Raw genomic sequence first — 22,884 nt, 5'->3', positions numbered from 1 at the left:
TTACTCATTCTACCTTTCTTGTCCAGTTCTAGACATTCACTGCAAAAGTGAATGTATAATTTTTAATTAAATAATTTTCAGTCATGTATTCACCTGGACAGTTTGAAAACAGGAATTTCTCATGAACTTCAAATATAAGTGAGGAAAATGTTTTTATGATGGATTTTGCAGTATCTTATATAGTACATATTTTAACAGGAAGTGTTTTTCAGTAGTAGTAGTAGTAGTTCAGGATTTAAATTTAAGTCAAAACTTAACACGTGACATTGCTCCTACTTTACAGGTCATTCTTTGATCACTCCATGCACAGTGCACTGCCTCTTGGAATATACTTGGCAACGAAATTCTGGATGTATGTGACGTGGTTCTTCTGGTTTTGGAATGATATCCTTTTTTGTGTACAGTAAGAAGTAGTATTTTTTCATGTTAGTAGTATGAGGTAATACCTAGATACATCCTATAAGAGTAAGCAAACTAATTAAAATTTTAAAATCACTGTCTTCATCAAACATTGCTTTCTGTATTGATGGTAATTGTTTTATCGCTTTAAAAATGTGCACGCTATTGTTGTGCTGCACTAAGTGAAAGATTTTTCTCAAATTGGCTTAGAGTAGTCTGCAAAATTTCCTGTGATTTACCAGTTTCTTGAGTGGGGGGAAATGTAAGCAACTCTATAAAATATACTCTGGCTGTGAGGTGACAAGGTATAATTGCATTTTTAGACACTGCTTTTCTGCAAAGCAGTGGGTAATTTCATGGCATGTATCAATTCCAGTGGAATTGGTTTTGTAGCTAGTTCTTCCTAAAGATACTGCAACCTATTTCATACAAGCTCTATTTCAGACGAACTTTAGATATGTTTGTTAACGGTATTGTCAGTCTTTGAAGATGTATGTATTAACGAGAGTTTAGAGATTCTGCATATGCCCATCTTTTTATGTTTTTGACTGTCTGCCTAGATATGAACTTTTCTTACAGGGATAGAAATTGATTCAGAGTTCACTGAAGAATGTCAGTTATCCACCTTAAAGGGAATAGATTAAAAATTTTAAACAACTTTCTTGGGTATTGTAATTACAATACCCAAGAAAGCAAAATGAAGATTGAATGTTTTATTAAATGTTTAATACAGCTGTAAATAGTTGAAGTGAACTTAATAGTCATGATGAATTTGGCTTGACTTTTCTAGAAACTGTTTTACTTTTCGTCCTCAAAAGAATTACCCTGAAATAGGATAGTAGCAGTGCAACCCTTTTATCATCTTGTTAGTATGTTCTTCAACCTCAGCTAAATCAGCCTCACATTTTTGGGTTAAGAACAGAGAGGAGACCATGCTTCCAGGCTGCCTTTGGCTTCCACGCTGAGAGTGTTTCAAAGGTGCTGCTGTGCATAACAGCAGTCCCATGGGACTGGAGATGACTGCTACTTCCTCCTTAAAAAACCTAAAAATGAAAATCTAGTAGCTGTTAAGTAAAAAAGAAAATAAAATATTTCTATCAATTTTAGCATGAGTATGTCTTGAAATAGTTATTTAGAAAATCCTGGTCTTACTGCCAGTCTCTCTGTCTGCCCTGATTTTCTATGTTTTTACTCAATTAAATTTACTAGTAACTGCAGAATGAGGAAAGTGAGTACAAAATGAGTATGAAAAACATTTTTAAAAGCAGTAGTTAAAAATGGAAGTATACTTTTCCGGTTTTTATGGAAAGGAGTAGAGCTGTCTGAATATGTCATGCCTCTACCCTGAAATTGCTTTTCTGATCTTTTAAGGAAAGCTGACTTTTGGCAAATAGGAAATTACAAGTTTCTGAGGTAGTTATAAGAACTACACCATCTCACTTCTGAATCTCAGCTTTCCATACCTTGTAGGTTTTCTTCAGAAACTCACATGTGCTAATGATGCTACGTGTTTCGGGTTGTGAGTGTTGAGCTACTGTGAAATGCTTTCTTGTGCTAAGACAACATCACCTTGAACCAAATCTAAGAATGTGTGCAACTTTAAATCAAAGTCCTTGACCATATTAAAGTGTCTGCACAGCCAACACAAGTTGATGATGGCCTCTTATCTTGATATAGAAAGCTGTCCCTTAAGGCTGGCAAATTGGGAGGTTTTTATCCTGAAGCTCATATTTTCTTCATATTTGTACCAACTTGCCTAGATTTTTGTTTCTGTTAGCCATTCTGATTAATATAACTTGAAGTTGGAGGGGTTTTTTTTAGTCACAGAATAATGTTCACTGTCCACTAGAAATAGTAACTGTAGACAGTTAATTAACCTAATAAAGTCTGACTTCAGAATGCCAATAAAATATTATAGTGCTTCTGTAATTTAAGGTAGGTGCCTCAAAACCTTTGCAACAGTCTTTTTGTACACAGAAGTAGTAGTCTAAAAACTTCAGTTACTAATTGCTTTCATTAGAGCTGACACAATTCTCTGTGACAAGCAGTTTTACAGGCCTAGTGCTTGAGGCCATCTTCCTTTAATTGATGATTTTTAATTGGAAGTCTTTGTAATAAGATTCCAAATTCATTCTCCTTCTGGAAAATTGCCCTGTAGCTTTATTGGAAAAAAGAAATTGCATGCCTGCTCTATTTTTATAGCATGAGGCACAGCATTGTGGTTGGAGAAAGGATTCTTATATTTTTACAGCTTTATATGATTACTTACAGCAGAGCAGTGTACTACTTTTATACTCTGTAATGTTCGAGTGATAAAACACATCCCAGTAGTTTTCACAAATTCTGACTGTCTTTTGCTCAGGAAAAAAGTTTCTAACCTTAAACAACTATCACTAATTGCCTTACTGGGACTTTATATTATTAATAATATGGAAGTCTTAATTGCTGCAAGTGTTACTTTAATATTCAGGTGCTTGGTACGAATTTTCTTCTCTTGTAGATATGTTGAAGGTGTCTGGAAGATCATTGATCTTCTGGGTTTAATCCTAGTGAGATAGAAAAGGGTAGTCAAAACAATGTGTCATAAAGAACAAACAAACCCAAAGATTAGCAGTGCATTTTCTTGAGTTTCAGGGTAGTCACGTGAAAAATAGGTCTATAAATTCTAAGGCTTTATAATGTATCTGCGAGAAGACCAGTCATGAAAGTAAATTCGAACATTTTAGATTAATCTAGTGTACTGAATTTTTGTAAATGTTTCCATTACATTGGGGTTTTTTCAGCAGCTTCTGAGTCTGGTACATTTGTTAAAATAGAAATCCTATTCCTCCTGGGAATGAGGAAGTTATGATCTGCGTATTTATGGATATATGACTCTATGGTCCTGTGCTTTCCTGCCACTATTATGATGCTGGTTTGCCACTTCCATTTAGCTGTATTTTGCCCATAACAAAGGATAGTTATGTCTTGCTCTGTTAGTCTCTTCTAATCTTCTACTGATTGCAGAGTGGGGGGAAGCCTCAAAGATCCTACATACTAAATCACTGTATTTTAATTTAGTTTTATTTTTAAAGGAAAAAAAAAAGGATTTAAAAGTACGCTTTTAATAACGTGAGACTAGAATTTCACATTTTGTTCTTTTTCATTAGTATTTATAGGTAGAACATTCTCTTGTGTCCTGTAAAAGTTCAGGGCACGTGGACCGAGTTCATATCTCAGTTGTTCATGCAGTCTTTTCAGTTCCAGCTGAACAAATAGTGCCTGTTATGTCAGAAGGTTCTTATACTGCTCTGTTTTTTCTAAGGTGTCAGGGGTTGCTATAACCCAAAATATTAACAGTATTTTTCTTTTGATTCTACCACTTCCATTTGGTGCAAAAGGGAGTGTGCAGTTTTCATTAATGAAGCTTTTTTGGTATAGCATACTAGCAGTGCTGAGGTAACGAGATGCTATAAGCCAATGTATAAGTTTCAAAATAATTTATCACTGACTAATTCTGAATTGATGATCTTATTTGAGATATACTTCATATGTTGATGGGACTTAGGTGGAGGAAAACAAACACTGCACACTTTTTCAATTAGGGATCATTTTAAAAACTGAGTGTAAGAGAATTCACGATGTTGTTCGTGCTTTCACAAAGCTGTTACAATAGCATAGTGCTTTAAAAACTGTAGCAAGCCAATTGGTACAGTTAAGCAGTTCAAAACAAAAAAAAACCCCAACGTTCATATTACTAAAATTAGCTTCAGGAAAACAGTAAAAAGCCTTGCATGCAGAAAGAAAGAAGCCAGATGTCATGTTTCTAGAGGAACCAAAGACCCAAAAAATCCAAACCCCAGGCCCAGCTATCCAGAACTCCTGTTCCTGTGTCTAAATACTTCTAAATAAAAACCGAAATAAACTTCTGGAGTGGGGCAGGTGGCAGTGAATGAATATTTATTTTTTTTTGCAAGCTAAGGGATTTTCTTTATGGTAGATAGAAGATGGAGGTAGAGAGCTTTTGCAGAGCTTCAGTTGATTAAAAAAGGATTGTGTCTATAATAAATAGCTAGTCAAATGAGGCTTCTTGCATAGCTGTCTGCTGTTATCTACTGGTGCTCTTGGATCCAGGTGTACAGCTGTTACGAACTGGCAGGTTCCTTACCATGTATTGGTCTCTGATAGTTTACAGATCTTTCTCTTTAGGAGAAAAGGACATTATTACTGGATTTGTAGTTAGTTGAAGGGAGCATCTTGGTATATAATGTGCACTTTGGCTTGGTTTCAGACTCATGTGACGTGTGGCTGCAATAGCAGGAAGCTGCATGTGTTGAGGCCCTTTTAAATAGGCTACAGTTCAAGATGAAAAATAAGCTCACTGCACATTTACCTCACCCATGGGTTGTAGGGTGTTTGCTTTGTTTTAATTTTCTTTTTAACGAGATGGTCTCTTTCATTCCAAGTGGTTTTCTGGAGTAATTTTCAGCCCGTTGTGCTTGTTCTAAGAATTAAAGGATATCGATTAGGACTAAAAGTAGGTATTGTTTCATGGGTGTTTCTGCCTTGTCTCTCACAGTGAAAAGTGGGGAAACCTCATAAAAGACAGCAAATTAGTGACAGGGCAGAAAGTGAATGCCTGCTATATCATGCATTTTGCAGCGCTTAATAGTATGGTAATGTATTTTTCCTTGTGTAGTTGTAAATGAGGATGTTAGGACAAAACGAGGCACTCTGGAGAACCAATTCTAATGCAAACCTACAAGGGTTTCTTGAGTATGGAGAGTTTTTAAAAGTTGCTCAAAGTTGCTAAAAATTTCTTTCAAAGTAAACTTCAGAGGGGAGCTCAGCATAATTTTAGATACCTCTAGTGTGGACATTCATACCTAAGTTAGTTGTTTAAGTTCTCTTCATAGCCAGTGGAGAAAAATAGCCACTTGTAGGGCACTGCTTCTCTGACTTAATTTAAATATCTTGATACTGAAGATAGATTGGACGTAGCTTTTTCCTTTCTGTTGTGTATGAAGGCATACTGAGTGATTTAAGGTAGGTGAGATGAATCCCACAGTTGGACTTTTTATCTACATCAGATGCCAGAAATATCCTGGACAGGAGAATTCTAACTTAACTTTCTCCTTCGAAATCTGGTTGGTTTTCATCCCTTCTCCCCAGCTTTGCTTAAAACTTAGGAGAAATGTTTTTTTGAAGATACTAATGAAAAATACTGCTTTGTCTTTCTCTGTTCACATAGTTACTGCTCATCTATATTTTCCTTTCTCGTGTAGTCTGCCAACATCTCCTGCCCTCAGCACAGAAGTACCTTATCTGCCACCATTTACACTGTGTCAGCATTGCACTCACCTGACACCATCATGATAAAAGGAAAGGCAAAACTTAGACTCTGTGGCGAGTCTCTTATGCTTTATCTGTATTTTATGGACTAAAAAGGGGGAAGGGTAAGTTCAGAAGAATTCTGCATACTGAATTTCTACTCATGTGGCTTTGATCCATGGACAGCTTCTTTATCACACAGGTTGTCCAAATTTTAGTCCATAAAAAAACAATTCCAGAACTTTAAGGTTATAAAAATGCCTTTACTTGATAGAAAATAAATTGTCTTTCCCCCTATCTTCTTTAACAGTCTAGACATGACGTATAGTAATTAGGAATGGGTCATATAATTTTTTTTTCAATTGTACTGTTATTGTTTGTAACAGATGTCTGATTAAGGTGTTTTTAATGAAAAAACATTTTTCATTATTGTCACAAAACCCTGGTGTTACTTTTATATTCTGAAGAAAAATGTAGTCTCTAGCTATACAAATAAGTTGAACCAGCTTATTGTTGGCAGCAGGCAATTTTAGAAGAAAAATAGGAAGAAATTAGGTTGTATAAATATTAAGGTCAGAGCTTTTCATCTGTAATGTATCAAATAGAACTGTGAAGTTTTTTAGGTTATAGTATAGCTGGTGGGTTTTTTTCCCCCTATTATAAACTTGCTGGAAACAGCTTGTTAGAGGAAAGATTAATTAGCCTTTAGTGAGTTAATACTAACATTCTACTGTATAAGGTACATGATTAAAATTTTAACTTAACTTGCCAATATTCTTTTATTAGAAATTCACAGCAAATTCTTTCCCCCAACAGAAGGAAAACAAAAGTTATTCAGGATACGCTTCACAAGAACAATGAGACTTTGTTAGCATTTTAGAAGTCAAAAAGATGCCTTATTTGAATTTATTCATACTTCCAGGTTCTTTCACATCACAAGAGCAGTATAGAAGGATTTAAGATACTGTTATTCTATAGAAATTCTGGGTTTTTTCATTTAATATTTGCTTGTGTCTGTACCATGTAGATTTGTTTATCAATGGTTTATGTAATTTTTTTCTTAATACTGCTTAATGCCGTTAGTAAACGTTTTTTCCAAGAATAGAGCCAAACAGAATAGAATATACTTGTATATATATAGTAGAATATATTTAAGCATACGTTCTAACTTCAAAATCCGATTGTTTCAAAGCATGTAAAAAAGGTTTTTTTATTTTTGTCTTTAAAGTGTTATATACCAATTCGGTACAAATTACTACGTCATGCTTGGTTTTAAGTCTTATATGAAGAGTTTTGTAATGCAAACACAGAATATATTAAACTTCAATTACAAGAGAAGTTCTAATGACTACCAAAGTAGAGAGAAATATTCATCTTGGTTACTCAGAATATAATGTAATTTGGGTGTGCAGTGATTTGTGCCTGAGTAATAATGGTCCTTTTTGCCTGGATAATGCTGTAGAGGCTTCTGCCACTGCAGCTTTGTCAAATACAGCATCTCCTTGCAGCTATGACTGACAGCTGACAGGTATCTTTAGTCAGGTCTTTTGTAGGTTTATCAGAGTAAATAATTTTCCACCTTTTGTGGAAGAGGCATGTCTGAAGCATTTGGTTTTTCAATGTCATTGCTAAAAAATGTCTTAAATCTCTGAAGAAATGTCAAGTGTTGTAAGACTAGGCCTGTTATATGGCAAGTCATTCAACACAGGAAATCTATTTTAAAACTAATGGTTATTTTCTGTCTTTATATGGTAATTGATTTTATAAACACTTCCAGAGAATACTAAATCCTGTGGTTTTGTAAGTACTAGATGTATTAGTACATTAGAAGGGGATCGCCTTCTAATAGGATCAGGTATCAGACAGTACCTTTCTTGGAGATCAGTGGTGTTGAGACGTGATTGCCATGCAACGGTGGTCATTGCGGCACAATTCCTTCTATGGCTACAAACAGTCCTTGATGTGATTTCATGGGAATTTCAAGCCACTGAAGACGTAGGCAGTCAAATTACTGTCTTATAAATAGAGCTCTGCAATGTTTATTGTGAAAACAGGAAATACTTTTTAGAAGATAAATTTAATGGAGTTTAATTTATTTTAAAGGGAAAATAATTACAAAAACTGAACTATCGTTATTCATTCTTTAGAAGGGTAAGTGCTTTAGAAATGCCTCCTGGAGATCAGCATTTTAAAAAGTAAGTTTTCAAGTTTGAGGAATAGAAAATATTGAGTTCTTACAACAGTACTGAATTTTGTTAATTCAGACAACAGTGACTCAAAGGCATTCATAAAAATTAAATTTCTTTAAATTTTATTTCAGAATTATCAGTGGGTATTTTGAAGTGGAAATTTGATTTTAGATTCCTTGACTTCAAACACATCTCAGTTTTTTCTTTATACATCTTCCATTCCTCGCTAATAGCGTTGCACTTTTCTACAATTTTGGAAAATCCTGGAAATCAGATCCAGGAATAATCAAAGCCACGGAAGAACAAAAGAAAAAGGTAAAGCCATGAGATACGTGAAACTTGGATCTTCAGCAGCCTGCCACCAGTTGGATAGAGTAGTTTGCTCTTCAGTACATGAAATTTCAATAAACTGTTGTGTAACAAAAGGTCTAAAATGTTGAAAAATTTTCCTTTTCAATTGTCATCCAGGTTTCTTTGGGTTTTTTTTACATTTGGAATATGTGTTCAAGTGTTTACTGGTCCAAAGTTACATTTAGGTCATTTTGAGTAACAAAATCACAATTAAGATTTTCAAGGTAAAAGAGTTTAAAAAGCAGTTGTGTGAAAATGAAAATGGGAGGTTTCAGAATTTTACTTTACTGAAACAAATGACATTATGGGATAAGTGTTAGTTAATTTGGTTGTAAAAAAAATTCACAGACTTTAAAGGGCCTCCAGTTTTCTTTAACTTTGTGCCTAAAAGTATTAGACTGAATGAGGATAAAAATAACCCAAACCCTAGGCAGTCTGGGATCAAGTTTTTTGTTTTTTTTTTCTCTTGGTTTAAATATCAGAGAAAATATGGGTAATCTAATGATATCTTTCTAAGACTTTATAAGATTATTGTTAGCATTTCTAATTTTTTTTTTTAGTTGAAGTACATTGGCCTCAGCAGCCAAACTTAGTGTGGAATATTGCAAAATCATACAAGCAGCAGAAACATTTTGTTTGTTTCATTTTGGGCAAGTTTCCTAGTAGCTCACATCCCACCAAAAGTGAATTTTGTGGTCCTTCTTCACACTTACTTGAGAAAAAACCTGTGTGGATTGACAGCAGACACTTGGAAGTACGGCCTTACGTAGTGATCAACGTATAATAGCCTGTAAAAGATGGTTGTGATAGCTTACATGATTATTTTTTTCTCTGGTAAATTATTACTGAGTTGATAGTCAGTGTGCAGATTTATTTTGCAAATTCCCTTTCTGTTATTGAAAATTGGCCAAAGTAACGGCCAGACTAAATTCTCGTCCTTCAACTGGACTAAATTAAATAGAAGAGTCAGCAACTGCACTTTGTTTCAGACTCAGCAAATTGTACAAATATGCAATTCATTTGATCTACTTGCTTAAGAAGTTAAGTGTGGTTACAGAAGCCTTGCTGAACTGGGTAGGAATCGTAAAATGCAACTTCTTCAGTTGCAGGCTGTGAATGCTTTGGATGTCTTACATTGCAGCTAACCAAAATGTAAAATAATCTATTGTTAGGGACATAAACCACTGTTGGGTGCATGTCTTACGTTTGTGCAGTATACTGTTTTCTCATAGTTTTGTAATTGGTCTCCAAATGTTTTGTGTTGAGGTAGCCTTTAGCTTTGGAATCAGCAACGAAAAAAAATCTTTTAATTCCAGATGACCAAGTTAAGTATGTTTGGAAATGTGTAGTAAGCAAAAATTTTAGATGTTTATTCTACTGGTGTGTCGTGTCCCTTCTTCTGTGTTACAAAATAACCCAAGTTGACTCTTAAAATAAGTAAATAAATAATAAATAAACAATTCCAGCTTTTCACAATCAAATATTAATAGCTCAAAAGCACAGAAAATAGACCCAATGTTTACAAACCATGAAAATGTGGCTCTGACTTGAGTATTCCGGGGTCTCTATGCTATAATCTCTAAGGAGAGTTATATTTAGTTGATTTATCTGCTCTTGTTCAGTTCTCCTGAACTTTGGGCTTGCTTGTGGATAATACCAAAGTCAGCATTGAGCATCACACCATGTACATTCCTTTGTGCATCCTTTTGTTAGTCTGTAGTGTAGTGTATACTACAAACTATTTCTGAATTTATGACAATCTTTGACATGATCATTTTTGGACAGTTTATTAAATTGTCCAAGATATAGTAAAGTATCAAAAACTGACGGCATTGAAATCATGGTAGATATGTCTAGTTGGGTTTTTAACTTTCTGTTCATCTGGTTTATTTACAAAAGTTATTATTGCGAGGGAGGTTCTTTAAATTCAAGTAGTGGGAAATGTTGTTAGAGCAGTAAGGGATGGCAGAGGGGGATGAGAAAGGGATGTAGAGTACTGAAGTTGGCAAGATGCAAGAGGGATGTGGAAGGGCTCATGAATGGCAGTGCTTGGTTGAAGAGGGAGTCTGGAGAGTTGCAGCGGTGGAGACAAGAATGCTGGGCTAACAGCAAATGGAGATACAAGTGAGGAGAAAAAATAGTCACAACTTTCAGAGCTTGGTTAAGAAATGTTAGAAAAACTGTAAAGATTGTTCCTTTTTTACCTGAGATCAGCAGGGGAAGCATTAAGATGCTGATTTACCCCCAGACTGTTGACCGTAGCTCTTACTGGTTAGTTTGGGGAAAAATTCCTATAAATTTTTCCTGACTGGTTATTAAGTGTAGTCTTTTGAAGGGAAACTTCTGTGGCTTCTGTCAAGGTACCCACTTTAGTGGTCATCATCATGAGGAAACAGTTGCAAGGACTGTTCTGTTGGTTCTGCAGTTAGGAACCACGCTGATGCATAAGATACACGTGGTTTGAAAGGCAGCAGTAGATGAATCTATTTGCCATTAGGCTATTTATGCTGAGCAAATTCCTTCTGGTTCAAGGAAGGCTATCCTGGCAAAAGATGTTTTCAGGATATTTTCTATATGTTGCAAATGTCATTTAAGTCTCACATGGCATGATTTCAGTTGCTGAATTTTAAAACTTGTTGGAAACCATTTCATGGAATAATAGGTTCCTTCTATTCCAACAATGAAGTGGGTACTGAAGGAGTGTACAAAATAAAAAAAAACAACTATCATTTAGAGCAAAGATATAGGCATGCTTTAACTGATACCTGACTCCATGTATCACTTGACACATAAGTATAGCTGTAAGAGGAGGTTTGCTTTGCATTATTTCTTTTCTTTCCTGAAGCTTCAGCATCTGAGGAAAGAGGTGAATATAGATTTCAAGGTTTTGATGGGCTACCTCTGGAAAAAAGTCTGGTTTCTAGACTGGCTGATCCTGCTAGCTAGTTTTATGTGTTCCTGTTTGGAAAATCAGCTGCATTAATTTTAACAGGTTTAACAACAGGTTAGTCAAACTGTGTGAATGTATCAAAATTAATAGAAGCTTGCTTTTTCTCTAATTAAACCTAGATACACTAGGAATAGGTATAAGCTAGAATTAATTTAGAAGTAAATGTGCATATTGGTTTAACAACATAGGTTTAAAATCAAATTCAGCTGAATTTAAGTTGTTTCTGTGTCTAGAAAGTAGCTGAAATGAGTAGAGTTCACAACTCTAGGTCTGAGAAGCAGCTATATTACAATGGTTGTCAGCAATTTTTTATATGCTAAATTCTAATTTTTTTTTCTTTTTTTTTTTTTTTTTTCTGCAGACAATAGTAGAACTTGCAGAGACAGGAAGTCTGGACCTCAGTATATTCTGCAGTACCTGCTTGGTAGTGTATTTTTTAATCAATTGCAGCACTGATTTTTTATTTTTTTTTTTTTTTCATTCTAGGCCAAAGCTAGGGAAGAATTTATTTGTAATCTTTAATTTAAGTAGTGTTTTCAATAAATAGTATAGCTGCACACAAAAAAACCCCTGCAACAATAGGAGGCCAAAAATATCACTGCGGAAATAACTTGCTAGTATCAAAACCCAAGTATTTAATATATCTACCAAGGTAGTTGGTTATACACCTAACAAGTTATGAAAATCAGAGGCAACATTTCACCACCTCTGTAACTCACAGTAAAATTATGTGGTGCTTCTAGTAAAATACTTTTTTCCAAAAATCAATTGTAGTTCTCAATTTGGCTGTAATTGGGAGGGGGATAAAAAAAATCTTGAATTTTGTAGAGCTTGCCAAATTGTGAGCAAATATTTTTTTTTGGTAGTAGTTAATACTTGGTTTCACCACAAAAAATTTAAAAGGAAATAACTGCTTAAGGAAAAAAATAGTAACCATAGTAAATGTAATGTGTTTCTGTTTTTGAAATATATATAAATATAAATATATATTTTTTTATATATAAAGATAAATTATATATAAGTATATAAATAATATAAAATATAAAATTATCGAGGTTATCAGTATTATGCTGTAATGCTCTGACCTATGTAGAACATGAATAATGTTAATATTCCCAAAATTGAATCTGGAAAATTATTTACAGATGTGACACCTTAAAAATGATGTGTGTATATACGTACATATCTCAAAACACTTCATATCAGTTCTTTTATTGGCATTTTATATTTCTTTCAAAACATAACCTTTTAAAAAAGTTGCTGGGAGTAATTTAATTCTAAGTTCCACTGAGTTCCATTTGTTAAGTCATATTCCTGTCTTTAGAAAATAAGCTGGAACACTTTACATTAGAGCTCATTGATAACTGACAGAATCGTGGAACTCAAACTCATTCTGTACTTCCGTTGTTAAAAAGCTGAAATGAAACTGGTTGCTCCACAAAGCTCAATAACTGGAGGGGGTAAGAGAACTTTGTATGAAAGAAAAAAAAATACAAAACATCCTAGAATCCAAATACATAGATGTTTGTGTTAAATTGTATACAGATTAAGCTCAATAGCTAAGTTTGCTTTAAAAATTAGCATCGAGTTTGAAGTTCTCTAGGAGGTCAACAATAGAAAATCAAATTGCGTTTAAATTGAGGGTTGGCAGAGGGGTTGGACTAGATGATTTCCAGAGGTCCCTTCCAACCCCTTATCATTCTGTGATTCTGTTTTTTCCTGTATAAACATGTCAGGGTTTTTTTTTTTTGCTATTCTAAACAAATGTTAATAACCGTTACAGATACGGAAGCCAGTGAGGTCCAAACACTGTGGTGTATGCAATCGATGTATAGCAAAGTTTGATCACCACTGCCCATGGGTGGGTAACTGTGTAGGTGAGTAATTTTCTAAAATATGATACTGTCATAATAGATTAGAAGGGAAAAAACTTCTGAAATCAACCCTGCATGTTGTGCAGGGCTTTGTCTGTTGTCATTTCATGCTAAAAGTGACTTGGTTTCTGCCAAAGTCTGAGAAAAAATTTTGGGAATGTTTTTGGTTGAAGGAAAGGCATTTTCATACTGAGCTTATTTTTTTTTGTATTTGATTCTCTGCATTATTCTCATTTGTATTATTTATATCTATACCCATCCTCAAAATTGTTTTGTGTCTAGTTCTATTTCTTACCTATATATTTTTATTAACATAGACTCTAGTAATTAATAAATGCAACGCTTAAATGCATTTTATGTCCACAGAAAAGGTGTGCACTGATTCCACAACCGACTATTATCCATTGTGTAAGATAAAAATTTTCATTTTTGCTGATAATTTTCTAATTTAATGGGAAAGTACATGTATTCAAAAATGTAATGATCATAGCAGTTAGATACAGAATGACTGACTTCCTATTGAGGTATTCTCCTCTTTTTCACCTACCAGGTAGTAATTTTTTCTCCCCAGAGATGATGAAAGGAACAGATATAGAACAAGAATAAAGTCTCTAAATGCTACTATTCCCTGTTTTATTTTTTGAGAAACTTATTTGAAAGCCATTATTATGCAGGAAGCACTGAAAACTTCACAGCTAGGAAATGAGTGCAGCTTGCTTCACTGTTGGGTTGGGTTTTTTAGGACGCAAGCAGAGCTAACTTTAATGATGGGGAGGAATTAGGACCTGGATTCATTGACATCTGACAGCAAATAAATGCTTCATTGTAGTCCTTCCAAATATATATAATAATGGATGGTCACAGTAGTTTGGTCTTACGATCAAGAGTAAAATAGACCAGGCATTTGAATTGTAATAGAGCATCACTGAAGTCTCATTGAGATAGGCTTATATCACTCCCTTCTACTTTACATTTCCTACTGATGTTACTACCTGAGTTACTTTTCATTTGTATTTTAGATGTTTTACAATGAAGAACTTGGAAATTTTTATTTAAAAAAGGTAGGGGGGCATAGGCTTTTTGGAGAGTGTTTAGTGTTTTGCAGGAGGACTAAGGACCACTTGTCAGTGGGACAGAAAGATCCAGTATTTTAATCAGTAACTTGAAAAGCATAAAAAACAGCTGGGGGAGGAAAAAAAACCAACTTTAGTTTGTGTGTGTTAAGAGAGTATGTGAGTAATGGGATTAAGTCAGGTGAAGGAAGTGTTTTCTTATAAAACAGTGGTGATGGAAAAGCAGAATCCTCCTAGTAGTGGTCTTGTACAGATTGGGATAGCTGGAGGTAAAAGTAAACATTAGGACGCTTGAAAGTATGCTGGGAAAAAAGCGTTAGAAATCACACTATGGGAACAGCTGGAGAGACTGATGGTCTAAATGACCTTATATGGCTTCTCTGTCTCTCTTAGAGTGGTACATGGTGACTCTGAGCGTAGGATTACAAAACAGAATCCATTCTTAAAACAGCATCCGTGGTCTGTTTGCCAAAAAGGGAAACATGAATCATGCCTTTCTGGAAAGGTGGAATTTGGAAATGTTTTATGTAGTCTTTTTTGAATGTGTTAGAAGGGTAAGAATTTTACTAAATATAGGGTTGAGAAGTATTGTAAGAGTGTGTACAGAGGCTAAAATAAATCCTTTAGGGATAAAACTTGGAATATGAAGAGGTGGAGAGAGAATATTTTTACCATGCTGAAGAGGCGGACAAGAAGTGCAGACTATTTGAAAAATAAATAAATTGGCAATTGGGGCAAATTATTTTCATACCACCTGCAAGATTTTAGTTAAAATTACAGTGAGCAAGTCCCTAGGGTGGTTATTTTTATATTTTTAATGGAGTATCAAAATAGCATGGTGGGTTTTTTTTTTACAGTTGATTGTTTGAAAATGAAAAAACAAGATATTTTATTAAACTTGCAAACAAACTGCAAAGTCGCAACAGAAATTTAGTTTTCAAGTAATGGCATGAAAGGAGCTAGAGCCAAATTTTAAACTGTTATGTAACATGGGTCATGCTGACATTGTACTGAATTAGTGTTCTGATAGCAGTGACTCAGAAGGTAGGTCTTGTGTATATAAGAAATTATTTTATGGTTTAGAATAATGATCACTTTCCTTGCCCAGTAAAGTTTCTTCTAAACTAAAAGTAGGAAAAAATAAGAAATGAACAAACCATCTAAATCATTCAATATAACTCCATCAGAAAAAAATCAGTTATCTTTACTTATCTGTAACATAAGTACAATCATATAAAAGAAATTAGCAACAATTTTTACAGCATTGTTTTAACTGTGGGGGATAACTGACCGTGTTCCTGCCAGTCCAGGGTGAAACTGTAGAGCGTGGTGCTGGGTTTTCCCAAGTCTTATTTTAGATACAGAAGAAAGGTAGTTGCTCTACTTTCTATTTCCAAAGTCTTTTTTTTTTTTTAACTGCGACCAAGATTTTACCTGTCTCATTTATAGTTTTAAATGCTATGCGTATGGTTTTACCAAATACAGACAGAATTTGGTTTAGTATCATTGAAGATGCTGCTGAAAGAAGCATCTCATCTGATGCCTCTCAGATGGACCTCTAGGTCACTGTTTAGCTTCCTTTTTTTTTAAAAAAAAAAAAGTCTTTTATGAAACTTAACAGTTCTGAAATTTAGAATGCAAATGAAAGCGATACCTTAGGGACATTCCCAACACTTTTTCTCACATGCTCTTAGGTGATTGAAGGCAATGTTACAACGTATTTTATGTCTGAAGGAACTTGTTGGATTTTCAAGGAAATGTCTTGTGTTTAGTCTAGCTTGTGTTGTATGTGTGTTCTTCCTCATCTCTTATTTATATAATCTTTCAGTTCACTTGCGAAAAGCACTTGATTATTTTCTGCCTCCAGAGGATGCTCTTGTTTTAGCAGGCAAAACATTTGACATAATGAAGAAGTAAACGCTGTGCTGGTAGATGATGACAGCCAAGTCCTTTGTAGCCCGTTATCATCTCTGTGGGTTTAGTTTAGAGCCTAGAGCTGTTGGAAGGTTGCAGCAGTGGACATATTTCACAAACAGAAGGAAGGCTGAGTACTTCAGAATTATGATGTACTTGCATAAAAGGCACCTTTTTAACTCTATTAGTGTTAAAAATAAGTCAGTCTTTTAATAACCAAATTTTCTTGCATTTAAATTCTGTCTTAAGCAGGATGGGTTTTTTTATCCCATTCATTATCGAAGCCAGGTTGTTAGGCCTTGTCTGTTCAGTTAAATGTATTTGTTTTGCAAGTTCTATTAGATATTTTATTTTTAGCTAGCTTTATCAAGGAGGTCTAAACTGAAGTTGTGAGTTAGCTTATTATAAAGGGATGTTGTATATTTTTTCATATTTCTGTTTCTTTTAAGAGAGTGAACTCTGCAGTCTGAATTCTAATGGAATTTAAAAAGTATTTTTGATGTGTAATTCCTGGCTGTTCAGGGCTCTGCAACAGCTGTCACCGACATTGTTCTAAATATTATCTATCAATAATCACTCATGAAAGAGGTTGCAAATGAAATACATTTGTGTGAATTACAGCTGTAATGTCACAGAAACTGAAGAAAATAAAACATTGCTTTGTTGTGTCAGAAGTGAAAAATAAATTCATAATTAAGCCAGCTAATTTCACTGTCTTGAGGTTATATTGGCTTAATTTAGTCTTAGTTATGTAAGTTTCTGTATACAATAATAAGCAGTACTTCTAAGCAAGCAATTAAATTTTCTGATGTAATGTTGTCTGTCTTTTGAAAGTGTACTAATTTGATCCCTGTTGTTCTTGTGCAACTTTAGGAGCAGGGAACCATCGCTATTTTATGGGATACCTGTTCTTCTTGCTTTTTATGATTTGCTGGATGATTTATGGATGTATCTCTTGTGAGTAACTGTGGTTTTTTGGCTTTTTTTAATTGCTTACAAATACTTTGTTTATCTCCTGTTATGGATTTTGACAGATTTCTGCCTTACCAGAGTTTTGGATATTTTTATTCTGGAATTGAACTGCATATTAATAATTTACTATATTGGATATTTTAAGTTAGAAGATGATGTTTTTCTTGTCCTAGATTTTTTTCTTCATCACAGCCAAGTATATGCATATGTCATGTGTTCAAGGAGTTGGGAAATTAAGAGAGAGCAAGTAGAACTATTTTGGCACCGTGTCATTTTCTTATTTAATTTAATGCATTTTAATGTAGGCATTATGTTGATATACAGTAAACATTTTAAATCTTCTGTGTGATTTTTGACTCTGTTTTTTCTCTAGACTGGGGTTTCCACTGTGAGACAAGTTATGCAAAGGATGGGTTTTGGACCTATATTACACAGATTGCTACCTGTTCTCCGTGGATGTTTTGGATGTTTCTAAACAGTGTTTTTCACTTCATGTGGGTGGCTGTGTTACTCATGTGTCAGATGTATCAGGTACGGAAGGGCACTTCATTTGTAATGCTGAGTTTTGGGAGTGACATAAGAATCTCAAATAGTTCTCTCATTTAAATTATAATGCAAGGCCAAGCGTTCAGTCTCTCAGCCAGGCTGGAGGAGGCAGGCATCTCTTTCTCTGGATATTAGGCATCATTCACTTCTCATTGCTTGTGCTTTTTTTTTTTTTTTTTTTTGCAAGAGGTTAAACTACCTACCTCCTGCTTTCCACTCTCAGAATGACAAAAAGGCAAAACAGACCAGAGAAAGGCAATAAAGACTAATAGAGGATAAGATCTGTGGGTCGAACTTGGAATAATGCAGTTATGTCGTTAGCAGAAAGGGGGTGGTAACTTCAAAGGGGATGCAGTAATTTCTTACACCGCTTCAGTGTGATTTCTGATCACATTACTGTACTGTAATCTGACCAAACCCAAGAGTTTCTTTATCCTTTTTAAGAAAAGGCAAGTCATACTGAAAGCCACTCTGTATGACTTGAAAGCCTTTCATTATGACCTGAAAGTCTTTCATTATGACTTATCATTAATGAACTGTGAGATTTACCAGTTTAATCTTTCCAGACATCCTGGAAATAAAAATCATCCTCTAAGGCATAGGCAAAACTTTTCAGGAAATTTAAGTTTTGTCCTCCTTTTTCTGCAATATTCATCATTTACAACATACATCAATTTCAAAATCTCATATGTGTGAGTGAGAGCCATTCAGTCTTTTAGTGGTCTTTCCTAAGATAAATGAGCAGAGATAACTACGTGTATTTAAGGTGGCTTTGAAGGCAGTCTAACTCACCAGGCTTCTAGCAGAATAAGCATGTAACTTTCCACAGAGCCTTCCATCATACTTATATCACGATCCATTAAGTTCCCCTTTGAGGATTCCTGTTAATACGATCTGTGTACAGATGCATCTTTGAATTACGCCACTTGCAAAAATACATCTTACAGTATTTTGTATCATTAAGCAAAAAGAATTCTACCATTTGACTTCTTTAATAATCCTGGAAAAATGGAAACCGAACACACAGTCATATTACTAAATTTCCTAAGAGTTTTAGGAGTGTTCTTGGAAAATCTCTTTGGAGTTTGCCGTAATGATGAAATTGATAAAGACATTCTCTAAATTGGTGCTTTTGATTTGCAACTGCACAGCCCCTACTCTTGCTGCCTTTTTTTCCCCTCTCCATCATAAAGTTTGGACTTGTCCTTACTGAACTTGGCCAGAGTTATTGTCAAAACACTACCTACTATCTTAGAAAAATAATTTAAAACCTTTACTTCCCACTTCAGAAGTTGGCGTTTGAGAGCCCATTTATATACATAGACATGAAACTTCACTGGGTTTCATGCAAGAAGAAAATGCTTGAGGTATGAAGTACATCCAGATGAGGCAAGCCAGCCCGAAGTTAACTTTTTAAATGTTTTTGCTTTTGTGACATGCAGCAGAGTTGACTTCTTGTATTTCACTAGGAATTACAACACTGTATCTTCCTGTAGTATAAGGCTGCTAAAGGAGTGCTCACATTTTTGTTTCCAATTGTATCACATTACAGTAAACTCCAGTTTTACATAAGATACCCTTTTAGGCTACCATAGTTGGAAAGTTGTTACAGAAAATCACAGCCTTTGCGCCAAATGATTCTGTAAAAAGGAAAAAACGCAAGCAGCAAGAACAAAATAAAAACGCCCCGCTTTTTTTTTTTTTTCTGGTCATCTTTTTGTCTTGTGGACAGACAAGTTGTGCTACTGCAACAAATTTATAAATGGGGAAAAATATATTACTGGAGCTATAACCAGAATGTCAGGAGGAAAAGAAAGTTGTTCAAATGCCATATAAAGTAACTCGTGGATCTATTATTTACAGTACTCTTCAGCTGACAATATAGTAAAGGCATCGCTTTCTTATGATCCAAGAAGTCACAGTTAATTCAGTGATCATGATTTATTTCTCTTTACTTTCAAAATTAAACCTTTGGCACAATCTGGCACAATTTGGTACAATCTGGTACAGCTGTTGTATGGGGTTTTATGTTGGGATCTGATAATTTCCCTTATTTCCCTGATAAAACTCCTTCTTCAAAAGGACGACTATAAAACAGTAAATTTGGTCCTCCTTTTTCAGTCTGCCTCATGCAGGGCTTGTTTGCATGTTTTTACATGAGCTTAATTGCTTATTCTTTTTCAGATATCTTGCTTGGGTATCACGACAAATGAAAGAATGAATGCAAGAAGATACAAGCACTTTAAAGTTACAACCACATCTATTGAAAGCCCATTCAAGTAAGTTTGAAAGCGTAAACATGTTTCTTATTTGTGTAGCCTTGCATACATTTGAATTGTGGAGCTTGTTGAAACAGAACATAGCTAAATGCTTTTAGAGTATTTTCACTACTTGGAATGCTGATTCTGTCAGCTATTTTTACAGTAACACGTTCAGTCCAGTTAAAGGGAGCGATAAATGTTTTGTAGTGACTCTACATGGGGACGCATAAACACAGAAAAGAACGCTTTCCAGCAGTGGTCGTCATCTGCTGTATAGTTTATGGGGAAATAAATATCCTCGTGATAAATCAGATGCCCAAACTAGAGGTAGTTGCTTATTACATGGTGTGGATGTTGACCTTCCACACCAGGCAATCGCTTCTCCTGACTGATAATTAATGTGCTGTTGAATTTGCTCTGTGCAGTAGCTCCCCTTGCTCTCTTTGCTGTGAGAAAAGAAGGAAGGGCACAGGCAAAGCTATTTATGGGGAAGGAAGCAGGATGTCCCGGGAACTGAAGTGGGTGTTGCATGGGTGAGACATGGGCTTTTGGGTATCAGTAGGTAAAGGGTAGGTTGGGATTCTGGTTTCTGTAGCGATGAGGGTGCAAGCTGAGAGAAGGGCTCGGGGATGGTGTAGCACTGGGATGGGAATGCAGCAGCACAGAGCAGCTTGTGAAGCCAAAGCAGGAAATCAATGAAGGCATGAGACTGGAGTATTGGTGAGTTGAGGGCACGTTACAAAAGGAGCAGAGAAAAGACAGAAGCATGTCTTACCCTGCTGCATATGCTGTGTCTCCGGTGAGAGCTGCTGCTCTTTCAGGTGACAGCCAGGGGAACAGGAGGTAGGAGTTCTTGTTGCAGTTTCTTTTTGTGTTAGAAGAGAATTTTGTGTGATCTTTTTTTTAATATCTCTCCATACAAAAGTCAGTGAGAAGCAGACAAGCATTTCTGTATGGTCTCAGTCTTCCGACAGATTAGAGTTGTAACAAAACCAGATAATTGTTTTGCCTGAAGAGCACAAGGTGGTGCACACGATAGGAAAAACTACTGATTTTATCCCCAAATTAATGTCACGTTCACAAACCATTTTCACTGAAATAGCTGCTATTATAAAAACGACTCCTGAAAATAACACCAGATGTCTGAAATAACTGACTTGGCATCACCTGTCAGATGAAAGCATTGACATAAAGTGGTTGTAATCTCCTTGTTGCTTAGACCTGTTCTTGCATATATCATAACACAAGCTTCTCTTCCAGAAAACTGTGATCTATTCAGCCCATGTGTAATTAAGTAAAAAAAAACCCCAACATGTTAGAATTTTGATGTAGGTATCTTAAATATTTGACAATTAATTGATTCAGCAGCAGAAAGTGCTTGAATAGTTCATTTAATTCAGATAATGCTTTCTTAATTTTGTGTTGTCTGGGAACTTAATTAATCTTAGACCTGCAGCTGGTGAACCAGTATGTACGATGGAAATAGATATTAATAAAAATGGAAATTACTCAAAGAAGACATTCACTTCATACTGTTTTCTCTTCCATCCATCTGTACAATGCAACTTAGCTCTTAGAAAGGGATGTGAATTACCATGCTCTGCTACATGATGCTGCACTGCCAATAACGTGTTACATTTCTCCATACGGTTTTGGTAGATAGTGGAAGAAGGTCAGTGTCTTGGTTGTGTCCAAGGATCAAACATTCATCAGTCTGGTGACTACTTATTTCAGAACTTGGTCATCAGCAAGCACTAAGATGCTTCTTATCTGAGTGCGTTTTCTACAGTTAGGAGCTTAAAGGGTGAAGAATCAAATTTGTAGGTAGACAAAAAATGTTGTATTTTGCTAGATAAGCCATGATATTGCTTACTAACATGTGTTTTTTGTTTTGTTTATAGCCATGGTTGCATAAGGAACATTATAGACTTCTTTGAATTCAGATGCTGTGGTCTTTTTCGGCCTGTCATTGTGGACTGGACAAGGCAGTATACAATAGAATATGACCAAACTTCAGGATCAGGCTACCAGCTGGTGTAGCACCACCTTCATCCTGTGAGCATATCATATCTGAGTGGTGCCTGAAAAATTTTCTCTCTCTCTCTCGAATCCGCATCCCTTGAAGAGTAGCATGCTATGTGTAGGGCTGATGATGAATCTTAAGGTACCTTCTCTTCATCAGAATTTTATTAACAAAAGTAAAAATGGACAGAATAAACTGCCAAACCTGATAAGGAAGAGGAGGAAGATCAAAAAGGGATTTTAACAGTTCTTAACATGAGAATTATTCGCGACAGCATATTCACAGTATTTGTTGTTGGGTTTTTTTATTTAAGGTCTTTCACAATGGAGCATGAGATTATTGAAGTATTGACATAAGTAGTTACGTTGTGCTGAGCAGAAAAATCTGTTTCCCAATATGAATAATTCCACTGAAACAAGAGTCTAGAATATAAAACTAAATTTCATGATGCAGAGTTCACTGATCGCTATGTTGTAGTTCCTGTAATGTGATTTTTTAATACAGATTTTCTGTAGTTATGTACATTGAAAAATGTGCTTTTCAATACTGTTATAAACATCATGTGGTGGGAATCCCCAGTAACGTGTTATAGCAGTAGAGCACGTCAGATAATGTTGAGGAAAAATGCTTTGCCCACATTTTTTGGTGATTGTTTTTGCCACCAGTTAGTGGTGCAACTAAATACTTGTAATAACCCTGTTCTGAGATTATATAGTCTGAAATAAACAATTGCGCAAATAAGGAAAGCTCTTCTGTTAAAGGCCTGCTTAAGTGCATGATACACCTGTATATAATGGTCAGGGAAAAAAATGGAAAAAAATAATTATCTTTGAAGTAATTGTGTAAGCAATTTACAAACTAGCAACGTTTCGATATTAAGTTTGTTCCTCATACAGAACAGTGAGGTGTAATTGGAGATATGTTGGAAGAGTATTTGCGTGGGGAAAACCACAGATGTGAAAGCCAAAATCTCAATTATAAAAGGACAAGATAGTTTTAAATTCAATGCAACTGTAGAAGAA

At 35.1% G+C, this 22,884-nt stretch overlaps 1 protein-coding gene across 1 annotated transcript in view; it reads left to right on the top strand.

Annotated features, from left to right (window-relative positions):
• Positions 1–22,665, top strand: part of ZDHHC17 (zDHHC palmitoyltransferase 17) — a 76,343-nt gene extending 53,678 nt beyond the window's left edge. Inside the window, exons 10-17 of the mRNA XM_074144425.1 lie at positions 284–384; positions 8,089–8,213; positions 11,561–11,623; positions 12,983–13,076; positions 16,934–17,017; positions 17,406–17,563; positions 19,763–19,857; positions 21,741–22,665. Coding sequence (XP_074000526.1) covers positions 284–384; positions 8,089–8,213; positions 11,561–11,623; positions 12,983–13,076; positions 16,934–17,017; positions 17,406–17,563; positions 19,763–19,857; positions 21,741–21,879 — 859 coding nt within the window. The 3' untranslated portion in view covers positions 21,880–22,665. The remainder of the gene's footprint in view (positions 1–283; positions 385–8,088; positions 8,214–11,560; positions 11,624–12,982; positions 13,077–16,933; positions 17,018–17,405; positions 17,564–19,762; positions 19,858–21,740) is intronic.
• The last annotated feature ends 219 nt before the right edge of the window (positions 22,666–22,884 follow it).

The sequence above is a fragment of the Numenius arquata genome, chromosome 2, assembly GCF_964106895.1.
Source record: "Numenius arquata chromosome 2, bNumArq3.hap1.1, whole genome shotgun sequence".
In the NCBI taxonomy this organism is placed as follows: Eukaryota; Metazoa; Chordata; class Aves; order Charadriiformes; family Scolopacidae; genus Numenius; species Numenius arquata.
This window is presented reverse-complemented; position numbering and strand designations above follow the sequence as displayed.